The sequence below is a fragment of the Balaenoptera musculus genome, chromosome 20, assembly GCF_009873245.2.
Source record: "Balaenoptera musculus isolate JJ_BM4_2016_0621 chromosome 20, mBalMus1.pri.v3, whole genome shotgun sequence".
Taxonomy (NCBI): Eukaryota; Metazoa; Chordata; class Mammalia; order Artiodactyla; family Balaenopteridae; genus Balaenoptera; species Balaenoptera musculus.
In genome coordinates, this window is record NC_045804.1 from 39,327,949 (window position 1) to 39,343,330 (window position 15,382).

Genomic DNA, 15,382 nt, shown 5'->3' on the forward strand with positions numbered 1-15,382 from the left:
AACCACTGATGCACTTAAAATCATTTGTCTTGAGCAGGCAGACAAGTAGAGAAGTGATTGTTTTAAAATTACTTAGTATTCTAGGACTTAATAGGGAGAAATCACAGCATCTGCCCTCTTGCCTCTAACTATGGCTGTACTCAGCCTACCTGGAATAGGTCACTTATCTTGTCCTGTTCTTAGCACTATAATTTTCCTGTTCAACAGGGTTCAGTTTCCCAAGAAATACCAGCTTACTTATCAAGCTGACAAAACCCCACGTGCAAGCTAGCCGTTCTTGCCTCATACCACTGGGTCCTTCCACAGGGAATAGTACATTTTCTTGTTCACCCCAGCCCTACATCTCCCATCTTCTTTACCCTTTAGGCAAATTGGAAGAGGAGAGCCTGGCAGGTTTCAAACAAACGCAGTAGGAGAGCAGTCAGATTGTATTTGAAAATTAGATCACCAAGTCCCATCTTCTCTGAAGAGGGTGAGGGAAATTGGCGAAGGAATTTTCAAGCCCTCGGCGAAGATTTGGTGATAATTTTCTTTGCAGATCAGAAAGAGGTTTGCAGATCAGAGAGGGAAGTTTTTCAAAGTTGTCAACCTAGGGAGAATTCTTCATACATCCCACAGTTGGTTGCACTTTCAGTCCTTAAGTAATAGATGCCGCACGTGTGTCTCTGTTTAAGGCTGATGGATGCAGTATCCTCCCCAAAGAAGAGTGTTATTTGTACGGCAGCGTTAAAATGACGAACTCTTTGCTTTCACTCCCTGAAATAACCCTGAATATAGTTCTCATTTAGGCTTAGGACTTTCCAGTTTGGCAAGACCACATTAAGAAATGTGTCTTTTGGTAGTTAAATATATGTCACAAAGAGTAGAAGCCTAGTCTGCTGACTTCGGTGGGCCTGTTCTGTTAGGGTGGGCAGGTCTAAGGTATTTTTAGCACTGGAGACTCTTCCCCAGTGACCCCTGGCCACACACCCACATCCCCAGGAGGAGGCTGCATTCTCCACCCATACATGGGGCCGGTGGAATAACGAAGGGGCACATTTCAAGTCTTTCCACACAGCCAGGTCCTTGTAAGAGTAGCCAAATACTCCCAACAGGCTGACGGTGTTTCTTTCAGAGCTGTTCAGAGGAGGCAGGCAGTTAAGTTTATAGCCAAAGTTAGAAGTTGAAAATAGTGCTGAGGAAGACAGGTCCTCTTGATTCCCAGCTAAGGAAAAGCTTTCTTAGCTTCTGTACCAGGAGGGCCGAGTTGAGCTGTATATATCGTGCCTGACTGGGCCCAGAGTCCCCAGGGGCAAGGACCTTGTGGAATTCACTTTTGGTCTCCCCGGTGCCCAGCACATCTGGTGCTTCCCAAGTGCTTGTAAAAGCACATGAAATGAAACAAGGTGCAGGTGGCCGGCTTTCCAGAGTTCCCGACTGATGGTGCCTTACCGAGTGGGTCTGCCCATTCCGTGACAAAGTCCTTACCTCTTAGGGAAAAGAATTGCAACATGTGGATTCCCCTTGTGGGAAGAAAAGTCTGTTTTCTTCTTGTGGTTAAATATTCCATTCTTCCATCTCTCTCTGCTAATGCCGTCAGGCTGTCTTTGGTTCCATCTGTCTTCACCTCTGTTCCACCCTCCGGTGAAGGAGGTCTTAGTCCATCCCCACGTCTCGTCACCTGGTCACTTTTCTTCCCACTCCTGGTCGTCGCTCCCATCATTCATTGCCAGCTTCCCTTCTTTCAGCTCTTAGTCTTGGGGGGTTTCCTCTGCGGTCTATGAATACGTCTACATTTCTCTTATCTCGTGACCTCTGCTGCCTTCTCTCTTCCCTTCGCTGTCAAAAGTTTCTAGAAGGAATAATTTATCCTTAAAGTCTGGCAGGTCCTCACTTCTCATTCACTTCCCAACCTGTGGTTACCGGTCAGCTTGTCTCTTGCTAAACTGCTCGGGCATGGAGCACACAGTTTCCTAAAACTAGGTCCATCTCATTCTTCCGCGTGTTCTCCTCTCTGGGTCATTAGACAATGTTGAAAATTTCTTTTTGAAATTCAAGACGCTGTTCCTGTTCTCCCACCTCTGAGCATGCTTCGTTCCTTCCCCTGTGCTGGTTGGTTCCCCTCTGCTTGCTCTTCAGATCACACGTTCCCGAGGGCTCTCCCAGGCTGGCTTCTCTTCTGCCCCAGAGTGTCTAACCAGCCTTCTGGCCCTCTCTGGCTGTACATACTTTCCAGTAGGCGAGGATCCGCAAACCTTTATCTTCAGCCGACACGATGCTGAAGGTCAGGAGGTCCCACAGGTACAAAACTCAACTCAGAATCTTAACCTGCCCCCGCTCCCCATTTCACACACAGACACATGCTCTTCCCGAGGGCTTTATCCTAGTCAGCCATTCCACTCTCTCCTGTTGTGTAACTCAGAGAGCCAGCGTCTTCTCTCCCCTCCCCCCCGCCTCTTCAGTTCATTGCCACATCCTGCTAAATTTGTCGCAGATCTAGCTGTCCCTTTCTCTTTTGCCTATATCCTCATATCTTTCTTCCAACCTGCCCCTCTCGGATTTGTCCTCCATACCGCTTACTGCTGTAAGTGGCCACTCTAAAATGCAAATAAGATAACAAAACCTGCTTGCCTGAACCCTTCACTGTGTCCCACTACCTACAGGATAAAGTCCAGACTCCTTACCATGGAATACAAGTTTTTTTTGTTTTTAAATGGCTGCTTGTTTACTTGCTGTGCTCTCCGCCACCCCTACCCTTACCTTTGACCCAACCAAGCATTTTGTAGTTTCTTTAATGCCCTGGTGCATGCTCTTGGTTTGTTCTTGAAAAGTCTTTTTGCTCTTGACTTTCTGGTCCATAATAGTGTTACCGACCAGGGTTCTCGGCCTCCTTTATCAATAGAAATCGATAAGAGGCCAGATGAGAAATTCAGGCAAGGCTTTACTGGGGCCCCTGCTGCAGCAGGGGGGAGCGAGAACAAGCCGCAGGTGCCCTTGCTTGCTCGCTTGCTGAGCAGGGGTGCGAGCTGTCTCCTTATATGGGGTGAGGGTAGGAGCAGGTCCAGGGGTCGGACTGGAGGGGTGGCTGAGGTGGTCTGCCCAGCCCTCTGGTGGTGGTGTGTGCAGGGGGCATGCGCAGTGCCCTGCTTGTGCTCCCTGCCTTTGCTCCGGGCTCTTTAGAAGTGGCAGTTGGGTTTTTGGTCTTTTTGTATCTTGTTGTCCATAATTTGCCCCAGTGCATGCACATAGTTATTTTTAGTACCTTATAGTTTATTTGTATTTTGTTGCTCCAGGAGACGTTTGTCCAGGTGAAGCATGGCAGCAAAGGGTCCCCGGGGTCCCAGCCTGTCTCAATAGGATATGTCTTCCCTGGTCACTCCTCCACCCCGAGGAGCTGATCATTGTTCCCATCTTTGTAACCCCCCTTACACTGCACAAACCTCCGTTAAAGCACTGATCACCCTGAAATTTCAATTTTTGGTTTTACATTTCTAGTTCTCCTACTAGACCATGAACTTAGGTAATCAACCATACTCACCTAGCACTGGAGACAGCAAGGCATTGGCTCCTCTAAGGGCTGCACGCATGAATGAGTGGAGGATTTGACAAGTTAGTGAACCACCCACAGCTTTGTCTCAAGGCTGCTCTGCTATTCCCCTTCCCCTGACCTCACTTAGTTAATTGACACATCCTGCTGATTCTGTCAAAGATTTGTCCACGTTCGGGACAAGCCCAGAAAGGCAAATGGTAATTGTGAAATCTCTAGGTTTACTTTTTACCTGTGCTGTCTCAGAGAAATTGCAGTGAAAGCATTGTTATAATGCTAGTAGCAACAACTAAGGTTTATTTAGTGCTTTACAGCTTGGAGAATGTCAGATGAGAAAAATGAAGTACAGAAAGGCTGTGACTTGTTAGAGGTAGGTAACAGCCCAGGTCTTCAGATTCCAGATCCTCTGATCTTTGTATTATTACACACTGTTTCAGATGCTTCCATCAACAGGTGATTTAAAGAGTTACAAACTTCCTCTTTCGGAGGGTTACTACTCTGCTGTTGCCTGCAGTCTCTTGCCAGCAAATAACTCAGTTCTTTAACTGCTCTGGGCTTCATTATTCCGTGTGAATTCGTAAGGCAGATTAAGTCCCTGTTTTCTGGGAATTGAGAGTCTTCAGACAAGTCATAGTGAGTCAGAGAGACATGTTTGTGATGTGAAGGAAATGGAACGAATGTGTGGTTAGTTAATCTTTAAATATTGTATGTGATTCATTCATTCAGTAGTACTTGTTGAGCCACCGTTCTGCTGGGCACTGTATGACTGTCATGGTCCCTGCTCTCATGGGGGTCATAGGCCACCGGGTGAGACAGGTATTAATCAGACATGCCTGCAAAAGTGAATGCATGTATTATTGGAGGCAGTGTTGGGAAGCTGGAAAGGCCCTGGAGTAATCACGAGGCCAAAGGTTGTAGCTGGGTGAACCAGGAAGTTCTTTCCTCCTGCTGGGCCTCTTTCTTTTCCTCTAAAAAATAACCAAGGTGGAACCCATTGACGTCTTAGTTCCTTCCAGCTTACCTCGTCTTTGAACTCTGATCTAACAAAGGCACTTTCAGCGAGTCAGGAGGCAGAGCAGAAAGTACCATTCTTTTGTGTGAACTGATTGTTAATACACAACATGTTCCATTCGTTATCTCTGTAAGCAGAGTTCAGGCTCACAGTGTCCATCCTGACTACCTTAGTCTACTGAGAAAAGCACATTTTACTTTATTACAGCAGCGACTGGCATTTTAGTGGACCCCCTTGCAATGTTTAGTTTATTCTGACATTTGAGAGATTGGATCCTCTTTGTTCTGTGATCTCAAAAAATCATCAACCCCCCAGCCCCTAATTCCTGTATTTGATATGTAAAATGGAAGTAATAACCCAAAACTTCTTCATAAGCCCGCAGAGGCACTGATTCAGCAAGGAAGCAAACATTGTGGAGTATCTGCTGTGTGCACGACACTGCTGAGTACAGAACAGACATGAATAAGAAGTGGTCCCTGCCCTCAAGGAGCGTATGGTTTAGTGGTAGAAAAAAAGCATAACTATTACAGGTGCCGTGGTAGACGTTGATGTAGGGCCGGACGTACAAATGTGAGAGCTGTACGTAAGTTCTGCTGGCTGGTGGGAGGGGAAACCAGGGGGCAACGTAGTATAGGGAAGAGAACGTTAGGTTTAGAGTCAGAAGAGCTGGGTTTTCAGAATCTCCGTTCTCTATATATTAGTTGTGTGACCTTGATTCCTTTGAGCCTGGGTTGCCTCATCTAAATAAAGGAAGTAATGATCCTTCCGCCCCATGGTCAATATGAGTGTGGAACTGTACACGTGTGTATGATAGAGCTCTATCTGTCTGAGCTCTAGGGGCAAGGTCATGTTCCTGAATAAAATGGCTGTTAGGCCACTTGTCATTGCTAAGACAAAAGATTTTATTTGAAGTAAAGCTCTCAGATTAAACCCAGACAGGCATCGGCAACCTTTCAAAGGTAGCGTGCCGGCTCTGCTGCCCATGCCGGCCTGGCCTGCAGGTCAGGCGTCTGTGCGCACCTTTCCTGTAACGGCAGCGGGCGTGGTGCAGGAGGCGGTAGGAAGTCGGTGGCCCCCCGAAAGCCCATCCTCACCTTGACGGTGATGGGAGGTGTGGACCGATGTCGCTGCTCACCTGTGCCCTCAGGGGACGCCGTCAAGGTGTGTCTTAACTCTGACCTTTCCCCCTTTCTCCCTCGTGCCAGATTTTATCATGTGGGCAACCTGCTGCAACTGGTTCTGCCTGGATGGACAGCCTGAGGAGGCCCCACCGCCCCAGGGAGCCAGGACGCAGGCCTATTCCAACCCTGGGTACAGCTCCTTCCCTTCCCCCACGGGCTCGGAACCAAACTGCAAGGCCTGCGGGGCCCACTTCGCAAGCATGGCCAGGAAGGTGAGTGTCGACCTCTCGGCCCGCTCGGCCGCTGTAGCCTCAGGCCCTCAGGCAGGTCTGCTGACCCTTCCATGGTGCCTGTGCAAAGCTGGCAACCCAGAGCTGTCCTTTCACAAAAGTATTAAAACTAACCAAGCAAAAGCAACACATCTTGGCATAGATTTGGAGCCAGCTAGATCTGAATTCTGATAGCAGCTCAGCCACTTCCTAGCTGTATGACTTAACCTGTCTTGAGATTCATTTTCTCCGTCTATAAAGTAGGGGTATAATAATTGTACCCAAGTCAACAACTTGCAGTGTTGTGGGAATAAAATGCGCTAAGCTGCGAAGGGTGCCCGGCGCGATGCTTGGGGTGCAGCAGGCACTTGCTGTTGTTTCCTTCATTAGCTGCCGTTGTAAAAAGCCTGGCTGCAGGTGAACTTGTTCTTTTTATTGAAAACAGTGTCAAGGACATCTCAGGTACATCAGGACCCTAACAAGATGAAGAATGGAGCTTATTTACTGTTGCCATTTCATTTGAAATGCATGGTAGCCGTGTTTTCCAGATTAGTGAGCAGGAGGTAAAATCACTGGCTGGGCCATGGTGTACGGGTGTGGGCCATCCCTCTGTCTGTGGTAAGCACGCCTGGGGCCGAAGGTGAGCCCCGACCCGGAGAAGAGAACTGCTGCATCTGTCTTCTTCTGCAGAATGAGAGGTTTGCAGCCTAGAATGTGATGTTAAAATGATGATAATGAGAAATTTGAGAGGAAAAAAATACTTTCTAAACCACCTGCTGTATGCCAGGGACTATTTTAAGCAATTTATAGAGTTTTTGTTTCATTTAATCCTCACAGTAACTCTATGATGTAGGTTTTAGGGTCCCTACACTCCCACTTTACATATGAGAAACTAAGGCTTAAAGTTTAGCAGGTAAAAAGGAAACTGTCAAGTTCCTGACAGCATTGGAGACATTAAAATACTCATTCTTTCCCCTCTACTTAAGTAGCGCCCCAAGATCACCTGGTTATTAAATGGCAGAGCCAGGATTCAAACATAGGTCTTTGACTCTCAAGCTTTCTCCCAGAAGACAGTCAGCATGTCAGAATTTCTGCAGCTCAAAATGTTGACCAGCCACCCCTTTGTAACTGTAAGACGATGGAGGATTGGCATTTTGCCTTGTAGGTTGTATTTTGCCTACACCTCACTGCAGTGCGGGGAAGGTGGGCACGTAGCCATGCTTTGTTGTGGTTTGCTTGGCTGCCCCAGTCACTGAGAGCTCAACCAGAGAGGCTCCTGCAGGCCAGGGGGCTGTGGCTTGGTGGGCAGGGGTACCTCTCCTTTTATACGTAGGCTGAAAGGTTCAGTCCATGATGGAGACTGAAGTGGCGAGTAGCAGGAACTCGGGGCCACGTGGCCTCAGTGCTGTCAGTGGTGGAGACGGTGGGGTGGAGTTAGGGTCTGAGGTGAGATGGAAGGAGGGCTGTCGGGTCCTGGTCATGTGCCTGGCACTGAGCCTGGCATTTCATATGTGTTGTCTCACTGAAACCTTACAACAGCCTATGATGTGTGTACTACTATCATTTGTTCCCATTTTACAGATGAAGAAATTGTTCCCTTTATCTAAGGTAGTAGTTTCAAGGACTCCTCAAGTACATCAAGAGTCTGTTGGACGTCAAAGCTCGTGTTGTTTTCATTGTTACATTGTGAGAAATGCTAGGAACAACCAGCTGAAGTGGCAGAGTAATTGGCAAGAAAGGAATAGGGAAAACCCTCATTTAAATGAGGCAGCATGGGGAATTCACTGGCGGTCCAGTGGTTAGGACTCGTCGCTTTCACTGCTGAGGGCGTGGGTTCAATCTCTGGTCAGGGAACTAAGATCCTGCAAGCCGTGCGGAGTGGCCCCCCCAAAAAAATTAATTAAAAAATAAACAAACAAATAAAGGAAGCAGCATGAATTTGCAATAGGTTTGTTTGAAACCACCCCCCCACACCCCCCCTTTTTTAAAAAAAGGCAGTTATCCTCTGGAGTGGAAATGGAGAGAAAGCACAGAGAGGACGATGGTGGTGATCCAGGCTCAGGATAAGCATGTCGAGCACATTGGAAACTTGAGAGAGCCAGGGGATCGAGCGAGTTCTTGACATTGCTCAGCCTGAAGAGAGAACGTGAATGAACAAGGAAACCACCCCCAGAGAAAGGAGAACGATGGTTGGGTCAGGGTGGGAAGATGCTTTATTGTCTTTATAGTGGTTATCACCACCCAGCATACATGTGTTTGTGGATTGCCTGTCTTCTCAGGTGATACATAGGAGAAGGGATTTTGTCAATTTTGTTCACAACTTTTCCCCAGTGTCTAGAACAGTGACTGACACGTGGTAGGTAGGCAATAAAATTTTAAAAATAAATGAATGAATGAACAAATGGACTGCTGAGTTGAGAGCAGTTTGAAAAAGAGGAAGTAGACCAGAGAGTTTCTATTTTCATCACTTTATGGCTGACATTTCCATGCTGAAGATTTTCACTGAGGGCCCGGTTCTGTCCCAGCAGCATGCTAGTAGCTGGAGGTTACAGTTTTGTGGAGAGAATACTAAGACATAGGTCTTTCCCTTAGGGAGCTTACTGTCTGGTCGAGGAGGCCCACCTTTACAAAGAACTAATAATAGTCAGTTGCATAAGTTAAGTTCTAGGGCATCAGGCATTGTTGGTAAATTGATAATTCTAGCCGGATGAAGGAAAGTTTGTTGATTTGCAAAGCAGTGGCTGAGGTAAAAGCACCAGATGTGGAGCAAGTTCAAGGTGGACTTGGGAACTGTGAGTGGCCTGTTTGGCCAGAGTGCAGGGTACCAGGGAAGTTAGGGCAGCAAGGTTGGGATCAGGTGGTAAAGGGCCATGACTGCCATGGTAAGGAGCCTATCGCCACCAGACAACAAGGAAGCATCAGAAAGATTTTGAACAAGGCAACAACCGGATCGATCCCATTTCAGGGAGCAGACGTGGCTTCATGAGGAGGGTAATTTGATGGAGCCATAGGAGTAGCACTTAGGAAGCTCCTGCAAATCTGGCGGGAAGTTCCCAGAGCCTGGTGTAGGGTGGAGGCCGAGACTGATCGAAGTAGCTTCCATTTAGTGAGCAACTCTTTGTGCCAGACCTTGTGAAGAAGTGGTTGTTAACCCATTTTACAGATGAAAAATTTGAGACTCATACAACAGGTACTTTAGCTACTAAGATACAAGGGCACGCAGCTGATGAAGACAGATGAAACGGAGGAGGAGGAGGAGGTCAAACTAAAGAAGGCAGAGAATCGGTCTGGGTGCCTAGGAGCCTGACAGTGATTAAAATAAGGAATTTTTTTCCTATTCAGTGGTTCAGTGGAAAATACATTATTCAGTATCTACTGTGTGTCAGACATTGCGTGGGCTAGGCAGGCAGAGGTGAAGAAAGTCATCCCTCCTTAGTAGGGAGCTTGTAGTCTGACAGGAAGATGGGGGCAAATACACAGCCACACAAGGAGACAAAAAGAAAGCTTCTGTAGCAAGAAGAGCTTTTGTTGGGGGGGAAAGAAAGTTCCAGTCTGGAAGGTAAAAGATGGTTATCGGTACAATATTTTCTTGCCACAAAGGGATGGATTAATTTTGTGTAATTCACAGTGAGTTTTGTGGATATTAAGGATGTTTTCTCCTATGAGAATTTTGCACTTGTAATTTCATGCTTAAGTGGATCAGCATCTTATCTTAAGGGTTTGGCATTTAACAGCTGCAAGCTTTTAAAATGTCTTTTCTAGAAGTGTTTGAACTGGCGTGATTACATGGATCCTACTGTCTCTTTTTCCTTTCTTCATCGTGGTCAGTATTTTCCAACTGCTCATTGGGTACAAAGTCCAGAGAGCACTAAGGACTTTGTAGAGAGGACGTACTAAGAAAGATGGAGCCCTGCCTTCCCAGAGTTTCCAGTCTCAGAGAGAAATGGCAGGCTGGGATTTGCCACAAGCCTCGTATCCCATCTGTACTGGTAACACCTACATATGGTCTAGCAGCAGCCCTGACAGTTTTGGAGGGAGTTTGGCGCCCAGCCTCTTGAGCTGACCAGGCTGAGGAGGAGGCGGGGGAGGTGGCCTGGCAGGGAGGTTGTACTTGGAAACGTGGAAGAGATTCTCAAGTCTCAGAGTAGAAAGGGGGTGGCTCCTAGGGACCGGCCCGCGCTCGGAGATGAGGCACGGGGGAAAGGGAAAAGGGGGTGACGGTGTCACCTTTAAGTGCGTTGCGCTCCCGCCGCATGCTGAGGTTTGCTGTGCCTTAGCTCATGTAGTACTTGAGTAGTCCTTCGAGGTAGGCTGAGCGTCCGACTTTACAGGTGAGACTCTGATGCTCTGGGAAGTTATCTGTTTTGCACAAGTTCCCTTAGCTGGGACGTGACCAGCTAGGCCTTAATCCTAGTGTGTCACGCCTCGGGCTGCCCCTTTCCTCCCGGTGGGCTGCAGGAGGGGATGCTTATGGGCAGGATGGCTAGGAGGAGGGGCTGGTGGGCTGAGAAAGTGGGCCCGCCCTGTGCCAGGGAACGCGGCTGGGGAGAGGGTGGAACAAGGAAGGGTGGATTGGCAAAGGCGGGTGCCGCTGCCAGCCTCCCGATGCTGGTGTTTGCCTGTGTTCCTGGCATTTGTGCAGGCTCGTCGGCTCCCCTAGGTCATCTGTCATGCGACCTCGTGAGTCAGTTTGCACCGTTTGCTAGAATGTATACATATGTGTTTCCCTTGCTCGTTCTGCCCACATTTGTTGACAGCTGCTTTTTCCTTCTCCTTTGTTCTCTCCTGCCTCTGCAAACTGGGGTTTTAGCCTCAAGAGAGCACTGTCTTACTCTTTCCTATAGGGTGTGTTTCAGATGCCGATGCCGGGACTTGAGAGTCCCTGGCGAGCCGGGGGTACGGAGAAGCTGGGTTGGTTGCTGCCTTTGCATTCTGTTCTTGCATCCAATACGCTGCACACCTTTGAAGAAGAGAGTTGTTTAGATCTGGCTCATTGAGCAACTCGGGGCTTTTTAATTGTGTCAAGCTAGGTCTTATCAAACTGCATTGACTTAAGTAATGTTCCACGTCAGGACCTACAGCTTTATTACACGGAAGCCTCGTCATTTCACTGTCATCCTAAGCACATCTCATTGCCCAACAGAAAAGCTTTAGATATGACTGAACCCCGCATACCCGGAAACATCCAGTTTCCACCTGAGTGGCTGCTGGTCCCAGACCCTTATGAAGCGAGTGCAGCCATGCGTCCTTTCCAGTCAGTCGCTGAACGTTTTATTGTCTGGTTATAACTGTGTAGAGAATAAGGGAGCTTGATGCGTGTCCTTCCCCAGCTTCTAAGTATCACTAGTCAAAACGATGGTAAGCATTATGCTTGTTTTCCTGTATTGCACGAATGACACTTAGAGAAAACTAACTATAACGACGTCAGCTATGCAGACTTTTACTTCAGTGCCACACAAGAGTGTCTGTGATTTCGACTCTGGGAATCTCAGTCTCCTGGGCATTCTTTTTTTTTTTTTTTTAAATTAATTAATTAATTAATTAATTTATTTTTGGCTGTGTTGGGTCTTTGTTGCTGTGCTTTCTCTAGTTGCAGCGAGCGGGGGCTACTCTTCGTTGTGGTGCATGGGCTTCTCATTGCAGTGGCTTCTCTTGTTGCGGAGCATGGGATCTAGGCGTGCGGGCTTCAGTAGCTGTGGCACGCAACCTCAGTAGTTGTGGCTCGCAGGCTCTAGAGCACAGGCTCAGTAGTTGTGGCACACGGGCTTAGTTGCTCTGCGGCATGTGGGATCTTCCCGGAGCAGGGCTCGAACCTGTGTCCCCTGCATTGGTAGGTGGATTCTTAACCACTGTGCCACCAGGGAAGTCCCTCTCCTGGGCATTCTTGTTAGCTTGAAGAGCTTTCTATACTTAGAAAAGAGGGAGCGGAAATCTTTAGGTTAATACTTAAGTCACCACAGGATGAAAAGTTTTTAATTTCTCTAAAGGATGGGTGAGGGCGCCCTCCGGGACCAGCCCCGTGGGCCCAGGGATTACCCCTCTGGTGGCGTGTGGCCTGCTGGTGGCTGGAACAGGCCTCGGTCAGATGTCGCCGTGCTCGGTCAGCCTGCGGGGCGAGAGGCCGAGGATTTGCTTCCTGTGAGCTGAGCAAGCCTTCACGGGTCGTGTTCTCTGCGATCCTGGGAGGAGCTGCTGCCTGGTGGTACCAGCTTGCCTGCCGGGCGCTCTTGTCGCCCGTCTGAGACACCCTGTACTTTCACAGACCAGAGCTCCCTAATCACGTCCAGAGGGCCTCCTGTAGCTGACTAAATATTTGTCCTGGGTAGGCTCTCAGGCACCACTGCGTTCCCAGCACTCTGAGTGGGCCTTCCTGGGGTGGGGGGGGCCTGGGCCCCAGCCTCTGCAGACGGGGCGCTGGGTTGGCCGTTGGGGGATGGAGAGCCAGGCCCTTGACTCAGCCCAGCTGTAGGCTCGCCTGGGGCTGAGTTAGGCAACGTGAGCATGACTGTGGGCACGAAACTCAGACAGACCTCGAGTGTGAATCCCAGCTCCACTCTTTACTGCCTGCCCTTTAGGATGGGACTTAAATCTCTCTAGGCCTCAGATGCTTGGTCTGTAAAACAGGGAGGTACGCGAATACCTACTTTGCGGGCTTGCTTTGAGAATTAAATGACAAGCCAAGTCTAGCTCTAGCACATAGTGGCCCCTCAATAATTTAATTAATAACATTAGTAGTAACAACAGTCACCACCATAACCTTTATGCATTTGCTTTCTTATCTCAGCAATAAAGTAGAAAGAATCATAGTTCAGGATTTGAATCTTGACTCTTATCATTGGCTTGTATCTCCTAGCAAGAATAATTAAAACACTGAACACTTATTGAAGACTCATGTGTCAGATATACTAAATGCATTATCTCTTAACTTTACAACAATCCTATGAGGCAGTTGCTGTTATCGCCTTGCTTTACAGTTGAGGAAACTGAGGGCCAGAGAGGCTAAGTTACACCCCCAAGGTGACGCCACAAGAAATGGAGGAGGGAGACAATAAAAATGCGGGGCTTTTTTATCCTGAAGCTGGTAGTCTTAATTAATAGCCTCCATTTCTCTATCAGTAAAGTGAATAAAGTAAGCCTCCGACGGAACACTCCACATAGTGTCCTGTATCTGGATACATGATGCCCACAGGGGCTGCGCCACCTCCGAGTGGCTTTTACCTGAAATCTGCAAGGTAGCATGCACCCGCAGGGAGAGGAGGAGCTCAGTAAAAGTAAGAGTGATGGGGGAGGTCTCGCGCAGCTCCCATCGCACTGTCTTGTTCTCGCTGTCTGACGTGGTTTCCTCTGCCTCTTGCTCTAAGCAGCAGACCTGCTTGGACTGTAAGAAGAATTTCTGCGTGGCCTGTTCGAGCCAAGTGGGGAGCGGGCCCCGCCTCTGTCTTCTCTGCCAGCGCTTCCGAGCTACAGCCTTTCAGCGGGAGGAGCTCATGAAGATGAAGGTGAAGGACCTGAGGGACTATCTCAGCCTGCATGACATCTCTACCGAAACGTGCCGGGAGAAGGAGGAGCTGGTGTTCTTGGTGCTTGGCCAGCAGCCTGTAATCTCCCAGGAGGGCAGGACTCGCGCCCCCAGCCTGTCCCCGGACTCCCCCGAGCAGCAGGCCTTCCTGACCCAGCCTCACACCAGCACAGTACCTCCCACCTCACCCGGCCTCCCTTCCTCAGCCCCGGCCCAGGCTCGGGACCGGCAGCAGGTACGGCCCGTTGGCAGCCACACCGCCTCTGCCGGGTGGAGGGCTCGCTTTCCTCTCCCGCCTGCACCGTGGGAGCGGGGCAAGGTTAAGTGTCTGGATCATGTGACGCCTTTCTGCTTACTGATGAGGGATGATGTTTTCTGCACATCAGACTCACGTGTGTTGGCTTTTTTCAGGGATATTGATGCGCGCTACTGGGTGTTTGTGTTTTTTGTTTGTTTTTAATACGTACATATCCCAGTTAGAGAGTTTTAAAAAATGCATTTTTCCAGAAATATTTTGAGAAAACTCACTGGTAGTCTTTGCATGTAGTTCTGTTCAAATTGCCCTCCTACTTACTCACCTTTGTTGTGGTCTTCCTTTGTTGTGGCCGGATGGGGAACTCCGTTCCTCAGTGACCGTCACAAGGCACAAAGGAAGAAAAGGGACACGTAGAGGGAAGGGAGAGTGGGGAACACTGTGACTAAGGCAGGGGCGCTGCTTCTCTTGCCAGCCTCTGTCTGGGCGGGGCAGTGGTTGGCGGGCTATTGAACAGTAAGCAGCCTTGCCAGCATCCTAGTGGGGCCTGGGAATGGTAAGCTCAGAGCAGCACATCGACTGAAATATGAACCAGGCATGGAAAGTACAGAAATGAGTAACACATTGCTTCTGCGCTGAGAAAGCCCCTCCAAGGGGGAAGGTAGACGCAGAAACCAACTATTGGGTTAGAGTGACGCGGGCGGGCCTCACCGTTGTGTAAGGCATGGTGGCGTCCCGTAGATATACGTTAAGTGCCTTAGTGAGCCTTTTACTTACATGGCTTGGGCAATAGTGGGAGGATTAGGACCTAAGAAATCCGGTTTCCACATCCGGTTTGTCACTGACTCTTGGGTCAGTTTGGGTGAGGTTTGAGCCTAGAACAATGAAATGGGGTTAGCAACCCGGACCACTTTTGCTCTCGCCAGGATGTTGGGAGGACTGCCTAGCGTGATCTCACGTCTGAAGGGCTGTGAGCCGCCTCGAGCAGGCACGTGCCAGTGTTGTCAGTTCCCACGCAGGATGTGGATGGCTGCTGCCTCTTGTTTATGATCACCTCCTTTGCCAGGATGGGGCCCCTGATTCAGCTCTGACGAGCACTGAGGCATAAAGGCCACTGTGATCGCATGCTCTACCTTCAGGAAACTCGGCAGCTCCCTTGTCGGCTTGAGCCTGCTTTCTCCCCAGCGCGCTCTGGAGTTTAACTCTTCCCTCAGCTCTGGCTCTGTCTGCTGGACAGGTTTGGGCTCCTGCTTTGACCTCCGCCCTTTGCTTGGTTAAGTGCTTTCTCTCTGTTTATGGGGAGCCAGGAGAGTGCCTTGAGGGATTTTTTTTTTTTTTCCCTCAAGAACCTTCAGGTGGCTTTTCCAATGAAAGGAGTCGGTTTTAAGCTTCCTTTCATTAATCAGAAGTTTCCAGACTGCACCCACAGGTGACACTGTGTACCGGATCTCATTGGGTACTTCTCTGATGTTTTCAGAGGGCCTTCAGGTCAGCTCACATCCCCTGTTCTGGTGAGGTCTGCATTTTGTCATCCAGAAAAACAGGGGAAGCGAAGTAACTTGTGCGCGGCTGCCCGACGATTCTACAGCAAGCTGCACCCAGGATGCAAACCTGCTTGTACCACTCGCCCTACCAGGGCCCTTTCCTGTACCTTTAATGTCCTGGCAGTAGTTGCTGGTGAA

General features: G+C 49.0%; 1 protein-coding gene across 10 annotated transcripts in view; it reads left to right on the forward strand.

The window, feature by feature from the left end:
* The window catches only part of RFFL (ring finger and FYVE like domain containing E3 ubiquitin protein ligase), a 70,636-nt gene that overhangs the window by 43,439 nt on the left and 11,815 nt on the right, over nt 1–15,382 (forward strand). For 7 of the 10 annotated variants that reach the window (XM_036835500.1, XM_036835497.1, XM_036835504.1 and 4 more), the window contains 2 exons: nt 5,744–5,931; nt 13,290–13,682. In XM_036835500.1, the coding sequence (XP_036691395.1) occupies nt 5,744–5,931; nt 13,290–13,682 (581 nt within the window). The remainder of the gene's footprint in view (nt 1–5,743; nt 5,932–13,289; nt 13,683–15,382) is intronic. The other 3 variants (XM_036835501.1, XM_036835498.1, XM_036835503.1) reach the window with 1 other exon arrangement.